General features: G+C 46.3%; 1 protein-coding gene across 1 annotated transcript in view; it reads right to left on the reverse strand.

Annotated features, from left to right (window-relative positions):
- Nucleotides 1-11,388, reverse strand: part of SLC22A3 (solute carrier family 22 member 3) — an 85,542-nt gene extending 74,154 nt beyond the window's left edge. Inside the window, exon 1 of the mRNA XM_032408279.1 lies at nt 10,978-11,388. Within this exon, the coding sequence (XP_032264170.1) occupies nt 10,978-11,388 (411 nt within the window). The remainder of the gene's footprint in view (nt 1-10,977) is intronic.
- Nucleotides 11,389-16,587: the final 5,199 nt, after the last annotated feature.

Consider the following 16,587-nt stretch of genomic DNA (forward strand, 5'->3'; position numbering starts at 1 on the left):
AAGCACAACATAAGTTAACAAAGGCCAGAAAAGAAATGTTATATGCGAAACAGATGCAACCTTGTCAGAATTACTTTAAAATACTTAAATGCTTTAATGTGTAAGCTCAATGTTAAGTTTAATGGTTGATGATCCGATAATCAAGGCCAAAGGGTGTGAGAGTGGGTAGGCTGGTGAAGCTCCGGTGTGTTTTTCCATATTATTGTCTTCACTTCTGGCCCCAGTGATCGCTGTTAAAATGGAAAGCCAGAGACCCAGCTGTCATTTGGTCATCTCCCCTGCTCCTGCCCTACAACAATCCTACAGGGAGTCGCCTACCTCCCAAGACAGGATCTGACAGCGTAATAATCACCTCTGTTTCTGAAGTCCAGGCTTGCACCCACCCTGCCTCCCCCTGGGCATTTTCATTGCGTGGGTGGCCTTCGGCATGCCCCCCTCAGATTCTCCACGAGGCCCTAGGGGCTAAAGTCAAAGTGAAAGAAGGCAGGATGGGCACCTGCTCCAGAGTGCAGGGACACCCATCCACCCCATTCCCCTCTGCTCCTGCGGACATCACACACAGCACAGCGTACCCACTGGGAAGAAAGGTGCCCTGGGAGGAATCCATCCTGATTTCCAGAAACTAACACCTCTAGGCTTTAAGTTAGCTTCGTTCCAAGATGTGTTCCCACTCTTGTGTGGATGTGACAACCCTGAGCTCAGTGTCAGGAACTAAATACATCAGGGACCTGATAATGCATTTGGTTGTAGAATGATAGAGATAGAGGAACCTTGGAAATCCATTGACAGTTGACCTTACTCTGAAAAGGAGTAAGGGGGGTCCTACAGATGCTGCCCACTATCCCCAGTGGCTCACAGTAACCTGAGACGGGGCTCTGAGTCTTGCATCAACTTCATTGATTAATCAGAGATCACAGTCCAAGCTTTTAGAAAATATTCAACAATGATCACTATGCTTATTCCCTGACTTTCATTTTTAATTTCCCCCAAACACAGTTTTTGAGGTTAAGTTACTGAATCATTCATACTTTGAATGATGTGCTGCACGGGGCCCACACTACCTGCAGAATATAAATACAAGGATTTGTTAAAATCACATTGATTATTCGCCTTCTGAATAGCCCCTAAACTGCATCCCTCACTGTTTTTCTCTATTACTACACAAGTGCTAGCCCCAAAGTTGCTTTGTTTTATTCCAAACACAGAACAGTTAGAATGCAGCAATCCTTGAAAAGCCATGTTACTGATCTCTCACCCAGACCCCATGGCATTGACCATCATCTGTCATTCTAAAAAAGCTGTATCAGGAACCTTAAGGAACTTTGCCTTTTCCTCCTAGAATAGAAATAAACTTCCTTCCTTGGCTATGGTTCAAGAAAGGAAAACAGGAGGAAGAGTCTTAGAAAGGTTTTACTTTGTTCTCACAGGTAGGCATTGCCTGCCCCTCCACAGCTTTGGAGGGCTCAGCACTTTGTCTCTGAACTGTTGAAAGCCAGGCCCCCGTCCACCCCTTGCTGACCCAGGCCTGCGCCTGTGCCCAGCAGCTTCTGGAGTGTGGCTAGGCTGAAGACTCAGATGTGCCAGAAAGTGCTGGGACAGGTGAACACATAGCCCTTTCTGCTCAGTGAACGTCAGCACATAACAATTATGGCCCCCAAAAGCCAGCAGTTCTATTTCCTGGTTCTTTCCGTGTTCCAGGTCACATCCTCCAAATTAGGATTCTGGGGACAAGAGACAGGGGCAGGGGTATGGTCTGTTGGCCCTCTGCTCCAGCTGGGGGTCAGGGGAATGAGGGCAGTTTCTGCAGGGCGGTGGCCCCCCGGGGATTTGTCAGACCCCATGGGTGTGAGGGGCAGCCCATATGTACAATGCTATCCATGAAACAGCAAACACCCGGGAATAAAACTAGTGAAAGCTGTGTAAGATCATCACTGAGAACAAGAAAACACTGCTGAGAGAAATTGAATTATGCCTCAGAAAATGCAGCAATATATCAACTCAAATTATATCAAATATATCACATTCAATATATCAAAGTTGTTAAAATGTCCATTTTCTCTAAATTAAAACATAAAAATAATGTGAAAGAGAAAGAACAAGCAGCAGCTCTGTTGGGGAGAAGTCTTATTTTAATCTATGAAGGTCAACTTCAGGGTTGGCTTAACCAAAGTTATAAAAGTGGTCAAGTTTGTCCCTCAATCTTTTTCTCATTGACTCACTAGCTGAGCCACAAAAATTGTTACACACCACGTAATTTCATCACAAATAGTTACTGGACACTGTCTCTGCCCTCAAGAAACCTGCAGTCTGACAAGGGAGACCGTGATGAACACAATCAGCAGGTGTGGGGGCGGGCAGTAGGGGGCGGGTGGAAATTATGGAAGTTACTTCTGGAATAGGTAACTCCTAGCTGTATAAAAAATGGAACGGCCATGGGGCACCTGCGTGGCTCAGTCGGTGAAGCATCCAACTCTTGGTTTCGACTAAGGGCATGATCTCAGGGTCATGAGATCGAGTCCTGCATCAGGCTCTGCAATCAGGGCAGAGTCTGCTTGAGATTCTTTTCCCTCCCTTTCCCACCCCCTCTGCCCTTCCCCCTGCTCACACTCTCTCTCTCTAAATTTTAAAAAATCTTTTTAAAAAATGGAATGGCCATATGGAGAAAGAAGAAAGGTATTTTGAGAAAAGGAAACAGCATGTTCCAGAGCCTAGGGAAGGCAGCTGGACATGTCCTGGACAGGCTGGAGCACTGGGCGCTGAAGAGGCCAGGGGCCTGTAGGGCTGTAAACGCCCATGGGCAGGGACAGGGTGGCCTTGTGAGCAGACCAAGGGGAGGACTGTCTTGAAGGAACAAGCTTCCCTACAATTTAACCAGGTACATGCAGCCTACAGGAAATATACTCAAATGCTGTATTAGTTGGGGTAGGCTCACTCTAAGAGTTGCAACAAACAACCCCCAAATCTCAGTGGTTTAATACAGGAAAGTTTATTTCTCATTAATTTCACATCCCCATGCAGATGAGCTAGAGGGGAGGAGGATGGGGACTCCCCTCCCCACAGGCTTTCAGGAATGGACCTCCTTCCATCTAAGGACTCCACCACATTTTAGGGCTTCAGCATTCTCTGCTGGCAGGTGAGGGAAGCAAGGAAGAGAGTGGGATTGCCAGAAGGAAGGTTGTCTGGCTGCAGGCCTGACAGTGTCCCATATTACTTCTCCCATCTTCACTGACCAGGACTCCGTCTCATGACCCACCAGCTGCTAGGGAAGCTGGGAAATACAACCTAGCTCTGGCTCCGGGAGGAAAAACGCAGGGTGTTCTCTGCCCTAAGGGCAAATTAGTGCCCAAGAGATGTGTTGTTGGTTTGTTGTTGTTGTTTTTTTTTAATATTTAAGGCAAGTTTATTAGTGATATATTTTGCTAGACTTGAGTTCAGCAAACTACAGCCCCAGGGTCAGATCTGGCACCCCACTTATCCCCTACCCCTATCCAGCTCAAGAGTCTTTACATGTTAACAGAAAACAATATTTTTGCACATAACTTCTGGCCAGGCACAATGACAGGCACTTCGATGCGGATGTCAGACCAAGCACTATGGTAGGTGTTATTACTCCCATTCTAGAGCTGAGGACGCCAAGGCTGAGGCAGGTTCTGTGACCTGCCCTTGAAGTTGAAATACAGAGGAGCGGACATTTAGGCCCAGATCTATTGAATCCCAAATATACATCAAAACGTATAGATATTAATGCCTCATGTGTTAGATACCCCATTTGGTTGCGCCCCCGCCTCTGCCCAAAGCTCCACTCTAAGGATTGCCAAATCTCGGAGGGAGTATGGTTCAGCTGTGGGCACCCCACTCTGAACAATTACAGGATTTTATGGTCAGCTGCCCATCTCTGGATAGCTTCAAGGTTTCTGTAGATAAACAGCAGCATTTCACCAGATAAAATCCGGGACTCCTGCCTTCAGGTAAAGAGATGATGCTTCTGTCCCTAAGTCTGCAGTGTGTATTCAGGGGAACTGGCACTTGCTTCAATCACACATAAAGCAGTTCCACTCACGACATTCTCTTCATGCTCCTCATAAAGAAACACCCAGCATGTCTCCATGTGTTGCCCATGGACCACCTGCATGGGCTTTACATGCTTGTGAAAAATGAAGATGCCCAAACCCCACTCCAACCTTTTGATTCCAACTCTCTGTAAGTGGGTCCCAGGAATGCACACCAACCAGTGCTCAAGACGGCATTTAATAAATGGCCACAGAGAAAATGATAGTGAAGATGAGAGAGTGAGAGAATGAAACATCCTGTTGCTCACATACTCCTCTTCCATTCCTCCTTGTCCTCTGAGGCTGAGGTCAAGGTCAGTGTCCATTCTGCCTCGATTTATATTCAATCAGAAAAAGGTATCCCTTCACCACACCTATCACCTCACCTCAGGGGTGATGAAAAATAAGATTCAGCATAAAATAAAATTTGTGTTGAATTACTGGTGTTTCAGGAAGTGAGGGAAAACTACATGCCTCTGATAAAAATAAACAAACAACAATGACAGATTCAGCTGTTGTAGATTCACCCAGGAAGTCTGGAAGGAAGAAAGTGATTCCAGATCAGTACTGTCCCCCAGCTCAGAGGGAAACAAAGGAAAATCCTCTCTGGTTTCCCAAAGAGATCAACTACCTGGGAGCTTACAGTCAACAAACACCAAACACACAACATATGATAAACAACAAATGAAAGCTTTAGAACACCAAGGGTTTCAGGTAGTATAAGTAGCAGATACAAAATATAGAGTAATCATCTGTAAAACATTTAAAGAAATGGAAAAATGGGCAAGAAATAAGAGACTACCAATAAATGGCCAGGCATATTTGATAGATAACAAATATAACTTTGATAAATGAGAAAGATAATTGTTGAAATACAAAGTTCAGTGGATGGATTAAATAGCAGAGCTGATACTGCTAAATACAAAGGCAGTATTCTGGAAGGTAGGTCTGAAAAAACATCTCAATGACACATATAGATACGGAAGTGGAAAATATGAGGGAGACATTAAGAGTCATGAAGGATAGCAAACGAAGGTCCAACTTATGTCTAATTAAGGAAAGAAGAGAATAGGAAAAGGGAACATAGAAGAAATAATGGCTGACAATTTCCCACAATTCAGTTAAAGGAAATACAACAATTGGTTCATTCAATGACTATTTATTGGGTACCTATTATATGTACATGCCTTTGAGAGGCAATGTACACCAATCTGGGCAAATAAAAGAAATACCTACTTAGGTACAACCTGAGTGAAAAGGACGGTGAGACTCACAGCAGATTTCTCCAAAGCAAAATGAAAGCTGTAAGACAGAACTAACATCTTCACAGGGCTGAGGAAAATAATTGACAACATAGAACTATTTTTCAACAAAACCATCTTTCAAGAATAATGGTGAATAATGGCTGACTCGGTCACTGGAGTGTGAAACTCTTAATTTCGGGGTTGTGGGTTCGAGCCCCATGTTGGGTGTAGAGATTACTTAAAAATAAAATCTTTTTTAAAAAAAGAATAATGGGGAAACAAAGACATTTCCATAAAAACAAAAACTGAGAACATGTACCACCTAGGGATATGCATTAAAGAAAAAATTTTAAAGACTTATGTCAAAAGGAAGGGAGAAAATGAGAGACTATATGAAATGATGACAAGATAAAGTGTCAATATAAACCCAAGCATACATGATCTACACAAAGACCATAAATTAAGAATGAAGAGGAAAGAGCTAGAACATTGGCTACGAATGCCTGTAATACAGGAGGTGAGTGACTGAGTGAAAGTGTTGAAAGTTCTAAATTGTTGAGAAGGTTGCAGTATTAAATTTAGGCGCTGTTAGGTAAGCGTAGTAAAATGTCAAGGGTAACCACTAAAAGAATTAAAATAAAGGATCTAAATTCCGAACAAATAAAGGAACAAAATAGAATAAGAAAAACAAAATAAAAAAATCATTTTTTAAAGGGAGAGAAAAAAGCATAGAAAGAACAAGACAAAGAAAAATAATATGGTATAAGAAGCTCAAATATACCAATGAATACAATAAATGTAAAGAGACTACGCCTACCAGCTAAAAACAAAATCAAGTTTTATACATTTTATAAGAGATACATCTAAACTTTTAGAACACATGAAGTTTGAAAGTAACAAGTAACAAAAGATACAACAGGCAAATATTAACTAAAAGAAAGTTGGAGTAGCTACATTAGTACAAGACAAAATAGACACTAGACAATACACATCATAGATTTTAGATAGGGTCCCTACACACTAATAAAAGGTTCAATTCACTATGTAGGTTACAAGCAAAATCTAATTTGTAGATACACGCATCCGATAAAATTGCCCCATGTATGTAACTTTTTAAGTCTGCTGGAAATATAGGGAGGAACTGACAAACCCACCAACATAATGGCAAATTTCAATACTTGTTAATTAATCTTGACAGACCAAGCAAATGGAAAGTTAATTAAAATCTAGAATATTTTAACAACATAAGTGACAAGCTTCAAATATGAGACATCTACAAACTCTGCCCCCAATAGCTAAAGACTGCACATTCTTCTAGAGCATGTACAGAACATTTATGAAAATTGACCTCTTAAAGGCCAAAAAGCAAACTTTAATGAAATCCAAAGAAGCAGTGTCACACAGACCATGTTCTCTGACCATACCAAGGTTAAATGAGAAGTCAACAATTAAAAAGATAAAAACATCATGGGCCAAAAATGAAATAATAATGGAAATGACAAATACTGAGAATGGAATAATAATTAAAACCTGCATTTCAAAACTTGTCAGGTACGGTCTAAAAAGTACATAGAAGGAAATCTATAGCTTTCGATATTTATGCTAGGAAAGAAGAAAGGCTGAAAATAACTGAGCTATGCATCGAACTTCCATCGAAAGAAGCATACCAAAAGTCTATCCAGGAAACAAGAACAAATAATAAAGAGGGGAAATTAATGAAATAAAAATGAACAGTGACCTATTTGGGTCTTTGAAGTAATAATAAAGCAGATGTCCTCCTGGTGAAGTTGACTCACCAAGAAACAAGGAGGTGAGTGATTCCAAATAATATTAGGAATAAAAACAGTGCAGAAGCAAGATCTTTCTAAAGTGCCCCGAGCACATCAGAGACTGAGCCCAGACTAAAATGTGGGCCTGGAGAGACTTTCTGCAGTTTCCACACCAGTGCAATTCCATGCTTGATAGTCAGTGAGGACAGGATGCTGGCAGCACGGATGTCTGTGGGTTGACCTACTGGGTTGGCCCTGTGTTGTGGGATAGATGTGTGAGAGGCAAAGCCGAAACACGTGAAGCCCCACAAAGCAAAGCCGCCACCACTCTCTTCAGTGTGGCCCCTATTTCCCTCAAATGGGCTTTCCTTTTATTGTGGGGAAAAAATGACCTGGAAAGGAAAAACAAGAGTGATTCAGACTATTTTGAAAAGGTGCTCTGAAGCCTGGTTCACTGAGACACTAGAGAGAAGCTCTTTTTCTTTCCTTCCTTCTTTCTTCTTCTTCTTTTTTTTTAATTTCCATTTATGGCATACAAGCAAACATTTAGAAGTCCTAACATCCGGGGCGCCTCGGTGGCTCAGTCGTTAAGCATCTGCCTTCGGCTCAGGTTATGATCCCAGGGTCCTGGGATCGAGCCCTGCATCGAGCCCTGCATCGAGCCCCGCATCGAGCCCCGCATCAGGCTCCTGCTCGGCGGGAAGCCTGCTTCTCCCTCTCCCACTCCCCTTGCTTGTGTTCCCTCTCTCACTGTGTCTCTTTCTGTCAAATAAATAAATAAATAAATAAAATCTTTAAAAAAAAAAAAAAAAAAGAAGTCCTAACATCCATTTCAAAGACTCACTCCCTAGGCAATGAATTGAAATATGTGGGTGGTGGAGGCTCAGATTTTTCTGCATTCTATCACGCTTTATTCTGGCCAGCATCTGAAAAGTAGACAAGGCTGAGATGCAGACATTAGAAAGTCTGCCCTGAGGAAGTTACGAGTCAGTGAAAAATCTACTGCCTCACCTTGAGCAAAAGAAAGAGTGAGGGGGCTGGACTGAAACAGACCTGCACTTGGCATTGACTCTGACTTCACTCCTTCGAGCTGTTTCGCTTTGTAAGATGGACAGACGGTAGGTGAGACGCAAGTGCTCATTCTGCAATGTTCACGTCAAGACGAGAGAGCCATTCCCATCGGCTGGCCTGGCTGATTATGGCTGACTGTGTTCCTGATGCCATGAAATTAAATACAATGGCAGGCTGGCCAGAAAAATGAAGTAAACTTGAAGGTTCCACAGGATTTCCTGCTCTAAAGTGTGAGTGGTTATGTTGCGTGGGCTTGTCCCCAAGACTTTGATCACTACACGGAGGAACGGAGAATGATTTATACTCATGACCCTTGGATTTCAACCCAACTGGGCCACTTAAAAGGTCTGGGACTCTGGCAGGTCCTTCCACATCTCCTAACTCAGAAACCTCTTCTACAAAGTTGGACAACGATATCTCCCCTCACTGGTGCACGGAGGAAGTATAATAGCCAAATGGAGACATTCTGGAATCGGGTCTGCCCTTCCACCTTCGAAACTCTCGCAATTCACCCCCTTTCCATGATTAATATCTTCAACTTTAAGTCTGTAAAAACACATTGGGTACAGTGTTAACCGAAGACAGAAGTAAAGTTCCTTTAATCCTGACAGAATATGAAAAAACAAAAATTAAATGGATCATCTTCAAAACCAAAGGCAGCAAAATATTAGCCAGGCAGAACTCTGAGAATGAGTTGCTCTGAATGGCTGGACTTCCTGAATAGATGGGGAGGGGGTCCCTCTTAAAAATTAAAACATAACAAAAAAGCCAGAAGAAGTAAACTGTTTCTAAACTGGATTTTAAAAAAAAAAAAATCTCTCCAATATATTTCAAAGATTTGTTGGTGGCCTTCAGGAGTGCATGACAAATATCATTCTACTTTTCCTTGAAATTTTTTTATCGTTGTTGTGGGCACCCTGAGCAGCCATCCAGCTATAACACTGATGGCATCTGTAAGACCGTGAAGGGCTTAATCCAACCTCTGATTTTACAGATGAGAAAGCTAAGCCCAGAGAGGTTAAGCGATTCACCCAAGCCACACCGCTAGCTGCAGACAGGACCACACCAGGTCTCCCGACCTTCCACTTCCCACATTGCCTTTTGGGAGCCACTGACCTTCATAAGACCACCTGTCCCTCCTTGAAATAACCCCAGGTCACCTGAAACAACTCCAGAACCCCAGACTGTTTCTCAAGTATCTGGGCACTCACTCACAGATTTCTATGTCTCCCTTCTCTGATGTCCAGCGATCACATTTGCTCCCAGAACCACCATTAGAGTGCGTGTGCATTTTGCTTTGAAGGCTCATTTTATTCTTCATTTGAAGTCTAAATGTCTTCAAAAATCAGGTGTCTTCTCTCCAAGTGGTATCATCTGATTTGCCTGGGAAGTAAGCACTAAGCAGCTGTGCTAAATGGAATACAAGCAGCCATCAAACAGCTGCTGCTGGAAGGAAGTACTAGGGATAATGCCCTGTCCCACCGGAGTCCACACCCTGTCCATTTCATCTATGAAATCCCTAACGGCAAGACCACCATAGTTTACGAAGCAGTCGTCATCATTACCCACAGGTTAAATAGAAATTAAAGTACCCGGAACAGACACATTGCCCGGCTGGGCTGCCATGGATTTTATCTCGACAGCAATTAGCATAGGACCATACACACATGGCACTATAGAACATGCATGACCTCAAAGATCTAGAATCCCAAGACCAGAGAGATGAGGTCACCATTAACAGTGACAGAAGAGGCATGGCTAACTCCAAATCTAGTGTTTTCCCCCTTATTCAAGGAGGTGCTTAAAAAAGTTTATGACAATAACCAATGTAAAGACAAAAATTTTTCTTTCCTAATTTGCCAGAGCACATTCAATCATTTTTTTAGAAATTAAATTGATCTCTGATTGCCCACAAAGTTCAATGAAACTGCTCATTCCCGTGACCCAGCCTCCGTGGAGGCAGTCCCCACAGCTGAGGCACAGAGATGAAGATGCAAACTGCCATCCCAGCCCAGCGTGGAAACAGTGCTGCGGCCGAGGCTGAGGGGCCAGCTAACCCCCGATGCACTGCCTGCCCACACACACCCAAGAAAATGTGGGGGCTGCCGCACCTGGCCCAAGGGGCCACCCCTGGGAAGGGGGGAATCTGCTTTGTAAGACTTATAGCCCTTTTTACTGCCTTCCTGTAAGTTATTCGCAGGAAACAAAAAAAAAAAAAAAAAGAAAGAAAGAAAGAAAGAAAGAAAGAAAGTTGAAACTCTTAATTCAAAACCTCAGCTTTCCCAATTTATCTCAGATGTTGCTCCTTGCCCCAAAGCAGTTTTATCAAACTCATGCCCATGGAGAGCCCTGACCTCTGTCCCCGTGCATTTCCGATAATCATTTGGGCAACCAGTTGACGTTTCGCCCTTCCTTTACCCCCTGAAGACCACAGAGCAATCGGGCCCTGCCCAACCAAGTCGCTCGCCCCAGAGGCCGCGGGTCTCCACCGCGAGTCGGACCATCATTTCCCACTTTGGCACAAACCCATCCCCGCCGGCATAACGTACGTCGTACCAGACGCTCCGATGCCCGAGGAGGTGAGTGAGAAGCAATCTCCGAACTCAGCATCGATCCCCGGATAGATGCATCTCTCCGTCCCCTCACTCGCACAGGGAAATCGACGACAGGCGTTTTCCGGGCATTTCGGACGCGGCCCTTCCGAGAGTGGGATGCACCTGGCCGGTCCCCAGAGGCAGCCAACAGGTGCCGGCCTCCCCGCCCTCGCCGCGCCGGGGGCAGCAGGGCACCGTCGCGTCCCGCGGGGCCACTCCCCCCGCCCGTGCCCGCGCGCGGCGCCCTTACCTCGCTGACGATGGTGGAGTGGGCCTGGGCGTAGCGCCAGCCGCCCCGGCACGGCACGAGCGGCGCCGAGCGGTTGGGGAAGGCGGCGAGCGGGTCTGCGCAGCTGAGCGCGTCCGGCGCCGCGCTCGCGTTGGCCGCCTCCAGGAGGTAGCGCCGGCAGCTGCCGTCGCCGCGGCGCTCGGGGGGCGCCGTGCGGTTCCACTCCTCCTCGGGGCTCCAGCCGCAGCGCTCGGCCAGCGCGGCGGCGCTCGGCCCGCGGCACCAGTAGCGCTCGGGCTGGCTGCCCAGGAAGACCACGCCGACGAAGAGGAAGGCGAAGGTGACGCCCGTCAGGCAGAGCAGCAGGAACACGCGCCGCTGGAAGCGCCCGAACTCGCCCGCCCTCTGCAGCGCCTCGTCGAAGGAGGGCATGGTGCGCGCGGCCGCCCGCCGCCGGGCCCGACTCCGCGAGCGCGTCCTGCCGCCGGCAGCCCGGCCTCCGAGTGAGCGCGGGCCCCGCCGGCCGCCGCCTCACCCCGCCGCCCCCCCCACCCCACCCCTCCCTCCGCACCGCGCTCCCCGCCTCACACCCCTGGGCGCCGCGCCAGCCGTCGCCGGCCCTCCGGCCCCGGGGCCCTCGCCTCCCCACCGCGGGCGCCCGCGGCGGCCCGGGCCGCGCTCCCCGGGGACGCGGCGGCGGGGTCGGGGTGGGCGCGCGACGGGGCCCGGGCGGCGCGGTCTGGCTGAGCGCCACCGCGCGCCGGCCACCCGGCCCGGGCCTGCGAGTGACGGGCGCGCGGAGCTCCGTTCGGCCCCTGCCCCCAGCCTGCTCTGCGCTCGGCCCCGGGTCGCGCCCCAGAGGAAAGTTCCGGGGTCACCCACGACTCTCGGAGGTCCCGAGGGCAGCGCGGGGGGACGAAGGACGTGCGCTCCGGGTCCCGCGCCTGTGCCCCGGGGACACGCCCTCCAGCCCTCCTGCCCTCGGTGCGCAGAGGCCGCCTGGGGACCCATTGCCGAGCCGGATCCGGGCGGGATTCGATGTCGGTCCCATCTGAGAGATTGCCCGACTTTTTCAAAAAGGCAGCTGGGCAATCTACAGAGTTTAAGCGTCCCGTTCAGATTCCTCAAGTTCAGAGTGAAAAACGACCTCGGGCGGGATACAGGTTTCCTCAGCCGAGGCCTTCAGACCTACTCTCCCGGCCTGAAATCGCCCGGAAAGGGTGTTGGGTTGGTTTGATGGTTGTTTTTAACTGCTTTTATCCGCTCCCAGGGGTCCGCAGAGCTGTGTCCGCTCTGGCCTCCAGGCCTCTGCTCCCGTCCCTCTGGGCTGCTGTGGCCGGCGCTGGGTCTCCACCGGCCAGCTCGCGGGCCACCCGCAGGCTGCAGGGCTGACAGCGCTGTCCCCGCCCTGGCCTGGCCTCCTCTCTTGCCATGTGTCTTCTGAGGATTTCTCTAGCTCTTCTCTCCAGACCCCCACCCCATCCTCAAAAAAGCTCTGGGCCCTCAGCTTGCTTTTCTTGAAGGGCCGAGAGGTTACCTCCTTCCAGAGCAAGGATTCTGGAGCCAGGCCACTCTCTTCAGCCTGCTTCACCCCCTCACCAGCCTGTGACCTTGGGCAACTTAATTGGCCAGCCCGGTGTTCTCATCTGTCAAATGAGGCTAATTAGTACCCTCCTGGGGTCTCTGTAAGGACTGAATGTATCAATATATATAAAGTGCCAGGAAAGTGCCCCATGCATGTAGTGTATACCATTTGACATGTGGGCTACTAGTGCTGGTGTTATTTGTGCTGAGTTCATGCTCTGGAGACTGCAGGGATGTCCTTAGGATTACAGGTCCTTTGTGGAATAAAACACCTGATAGTGTGCAGGGCACACAGCGGGGGCTCCCTGATTGTTCTCTTGTTCCTTGATCTCAGCTACTAAAATCCTATCTATCACCGAGTTAGCAATGACTCCAGTGTGGGCATGTCTCACGCTCCAGGCTCTAGCCCATACTTTTAACTGCCCCCCTGGGCCCCAGACTCAATCTGTCTTCCTCCCATCCAGCTCTTCCTCCTGCCCCTCCTTTTGGTGTAACCATGGCCCAGCCCCAGGCTCTCAATCTCTGGATCTTCTCAACACTCCTCACTTGGCAGGCCTTTCTTCAAATGTCACCTCTGCTCACTCCTCCCCTCCCCCACCATTCAGCCCTCCCCACATCACCCAATACATGCACACACATGTGTGTGTGTGTGCAGTCTGCCCCCTTCCCTGCTTTCTCCATCTCACAGATGCATATTCGTATCCCTTTGTTTGCTGTAGAGCTCACTTATTTATCTTAGTTGTGTTCCTCCACTAGAATGCAGGTTCCATGAGGGCAGAAATTTCTGTTTTGTTCACTCTGTGTTGCGACCACCTAGAACAGTGCCCGGTTCACAGTAGGTGCGCATACCTGGCTGCTTCTTGACCCCGCCCCCCAGTGCCCCTGGGGACTCCCCACCTGCAGCCAGCCTGCCATCCAGCCTGCTCTCCTCACTGGCTGCCCATGGTGCAGCTCGGCAGAGAGTGCCTTGCCTTCCAGATTAAATCCTTATGTCTCACCCTCCCTTTAAGGATCCCAACCTATGTCCCTCACCAAGTTGTCCCCTCAAGTGACAGCCAAACATAGCTACTTGCTAATCCTCAAATCCTTCTTGAACTTTCCTAAATCAATCCCTGTATACACAAAGTTCCCTCTTCCTGCCATTTCACTCTCCTGCCCCTCCCTGCCCACGGCCTAGCAAGGCCCGGGCTGAAAGGGGGCACCTGGTTCGTAAAGCGTCCCCCACCACCTCAACTGCCTTCCTTCCCAGGGAATGCCCTCTTTGTCTGTGCTCTTCACACATCTAAGAACCTTCTCGCAAAATTTCACCACCTTTTTCTTTGTATTGTACTTGTCTGGGTATTTTAATTTTTTTTAATGTAGTATACAGTCAAGTAGACCTAGAGTATTGTTAAGATCACGGACTTTGGAGCCAGACCTACTGAGTCCAAATCCCCTTCTACTTTTTGCAGTGAATGACCTTGGCAAGTTATTGAGTTGTCTTCCATAAAACTGAGTAAGAATAAACTATCTCATTTTTAAGGCAAATCACTTAGAATAGTACTTGAAACATGGTAAGTGATATATATGAGTCAGCTATTAAAAAGAGCAATAAGAATTCTGATTATCTGGTAGGGTAAGTCCCACCTTCTCTCCCTAAACTTGTTCCTCTTCAGAATTATCTTGGTGATTTGGGGCCTTTTTTCTTCCATATAAAATTTCTACTTTACTAAGTGCCATAAAAATTGCTTTTTTTTGCTCCCACCCCCAGAATTAGCAAATGTCATGTTGTTATGTTTGTTTTAGGGATACTATTATTAAGAACTAGCATTCCTAGACACAGTTGAAGTCTCCTTCAGATGCCTTCAGATCCTGTTCCCTGTCCCCTCCCTCCCACCCCGAGGCAGACACCCAACCCTTTCTTGAGAAGGTGGGCCAGGGAAAAAGGCCCACCCAGGCCCAGGAAGAGGCCTTGGGACCACTGGACAGGGAATCTTGGGGTCCCAGCTCCCAGAGTTTGGGTAGGAGGGATGCACTGCATCCTCAAAAAGACAGAGCAGAGATGGGCTTCAGGTGGGTACAACCTCTTGGCCCTGGGGCTGGAGCAGAAGAAGGCCAGAGCTCCACTCCCAAAGGCACCAGACCTCTCTTCCCCAGGTGTAGCTATCGTGAAGTTGTTAATATTCATCTTGTCCAGTTTTCATCCTTTTAATATGCAGGTATCCCACACAAACAATATATAGTACTTGGGGTGCTCTCACATTTACATAAGTGGTCCCATACTCCCCATATTTTCCTGTTACTTCTCGTTTTCAGTCCACATTATATTTTTGAGACTCTTTAGCCTATCATCAGTCTTGATAAACATGGATCTATTTCATTTAATCCATCTGCTACGGATCATTCTTTTGAATGACCATACTACAATTTATCCATTCCCTGACTGAGACGTCTAGCTCATTTTTAATTTTCCACAATTACAAATAACACTGCAATGAACCTGTTGTGCACATTCCCTTGTGCACTTGTGTAAGAACTGGCAGAAGGTAAATGCCTAGAAATAGGTTAGCAGGGCCGTAGAGTGTATGTATTTGGAGTTCTGCCAGACATTGCCAGATTGCTTTCAGAGGGGTGGTCCCACCGTGCATCCTGCCAGAGTCATATGAGGTTGTTCACATCTGTGCTGACATTTGGCTTTGTTAAACTCAAGCCCACTAGCAGATACTCTGAGTAGAAAATGCAGTCTCACTGTTCTGATTTACGTGTCCCTGATGTAGTCAGATGGAACATATTCTTCATGCTTACTCATCGTTCAGGTTTCATCTTCTGGGAGAGGCCTCTTCATATCCTCTGCCTGCGTTCTCTTTGTTATTTGTTTTTTCTTATTGAACTTTTGGGAAGTTAATTTGTTTATTTGTGTATTCTGCTCCTTTATCAACTGTATAGGTTCTGTCTTCTCAGTCTGTTAACTTTGTTTATAGTGTCTTGCTGACTACAAAAAGTTTAAGTTCAGATGTAGTAAAATATATCAATTTTCTTTATAGCCTCTGGGGTTTTTGCATTTTGCTAAAAAAAAGGAAAATCCTGTATGAATGTGTTTCTGCATTCTCATTCTGTTCTACTGCGCTAGCTCCATGCCAATATTTCCTTGTTAATTATGACAGCTCTGTAAGAATTCTGATTATCTGGTAGGGTAAGTCCTGCCTTCTCTCCCTAAACTTGTTCCTCTTCAGAATTATCTTGGTGATTTGGGGGCTTTTTTCTTCCATATAAAATTTCTACTTTACTAAGTGCCATAAAAATTTGGCTGGGATTTTAATGTGGAACTCTGCTTGCATGTTATTTTTCCCATTGCTTTGTAGGTTTTTGAGAGAAAAGCCAAATCACATTCATCTTTCTATCCTAACCCATTGGTATCTATTTTCTATCTGCACATGTGACTATTTAAATTTAATTTAATTAAAATTAAGTAAAATAAAAAATTCTGTTCCTTATGAGCCATGTTTCAAGTGCTCAATAGCCAATGTGGCTAATGGCTACAATATTGGACTAAGCAGATACAGAACATTTCCATCGCCACAGAAAGTTCTGTTGGACAGTGCTGATCTAGACATAGTGATCATTAAATGTTTGCTGAAGAGACATGATAAGAATCAGTTGGCCCACAACCTTCAGCCTTTGTAAAACATACTGACTTTATTCTTTTTGAAAAGGTAATTGTTTGGGTTTTTCACATAAAATTTTATAGTTGGAATTTTTTATTGCATTTAGGAATGGAAATACCAAATATTCGGGTATATTCACCACATATTGAGTTACCAAAATATGTCATAATGACATTTATGCTGTTTGTAAAGCACAAAAAAATTGGTTTGCTTAGGAATACTATAATAAATCTTGAAATAAAACTTTTCAAAAAGGTCCGTTGAAAGAAAATTGAGCAAGTGAATTGGTACATGTGCTCAGGGCTAAGGAAAAAAATTAGGAATTGTATTTTCTTTTTAGTTTTTTAATAAATGGGTGAGAATATCTGAAACACTCTCATTCTTACCATATTTGGCACAGAGT

Source organism: Phoca vitulina, unplaced genomic scaffold (genome assembly GCF_004348235.1).
Source record: "Phoca vitulina isolate PV1807 unplaced genomic scaffold, GSC_HSeal_1.0 scaffold9, whole genome shotgun sequence".
Lineage (NCBI taxonomy): Eukaryota > Metazoa > Chordata > Mammalia > Carnivora > Phocidae > Phoca > Phoca vitulina.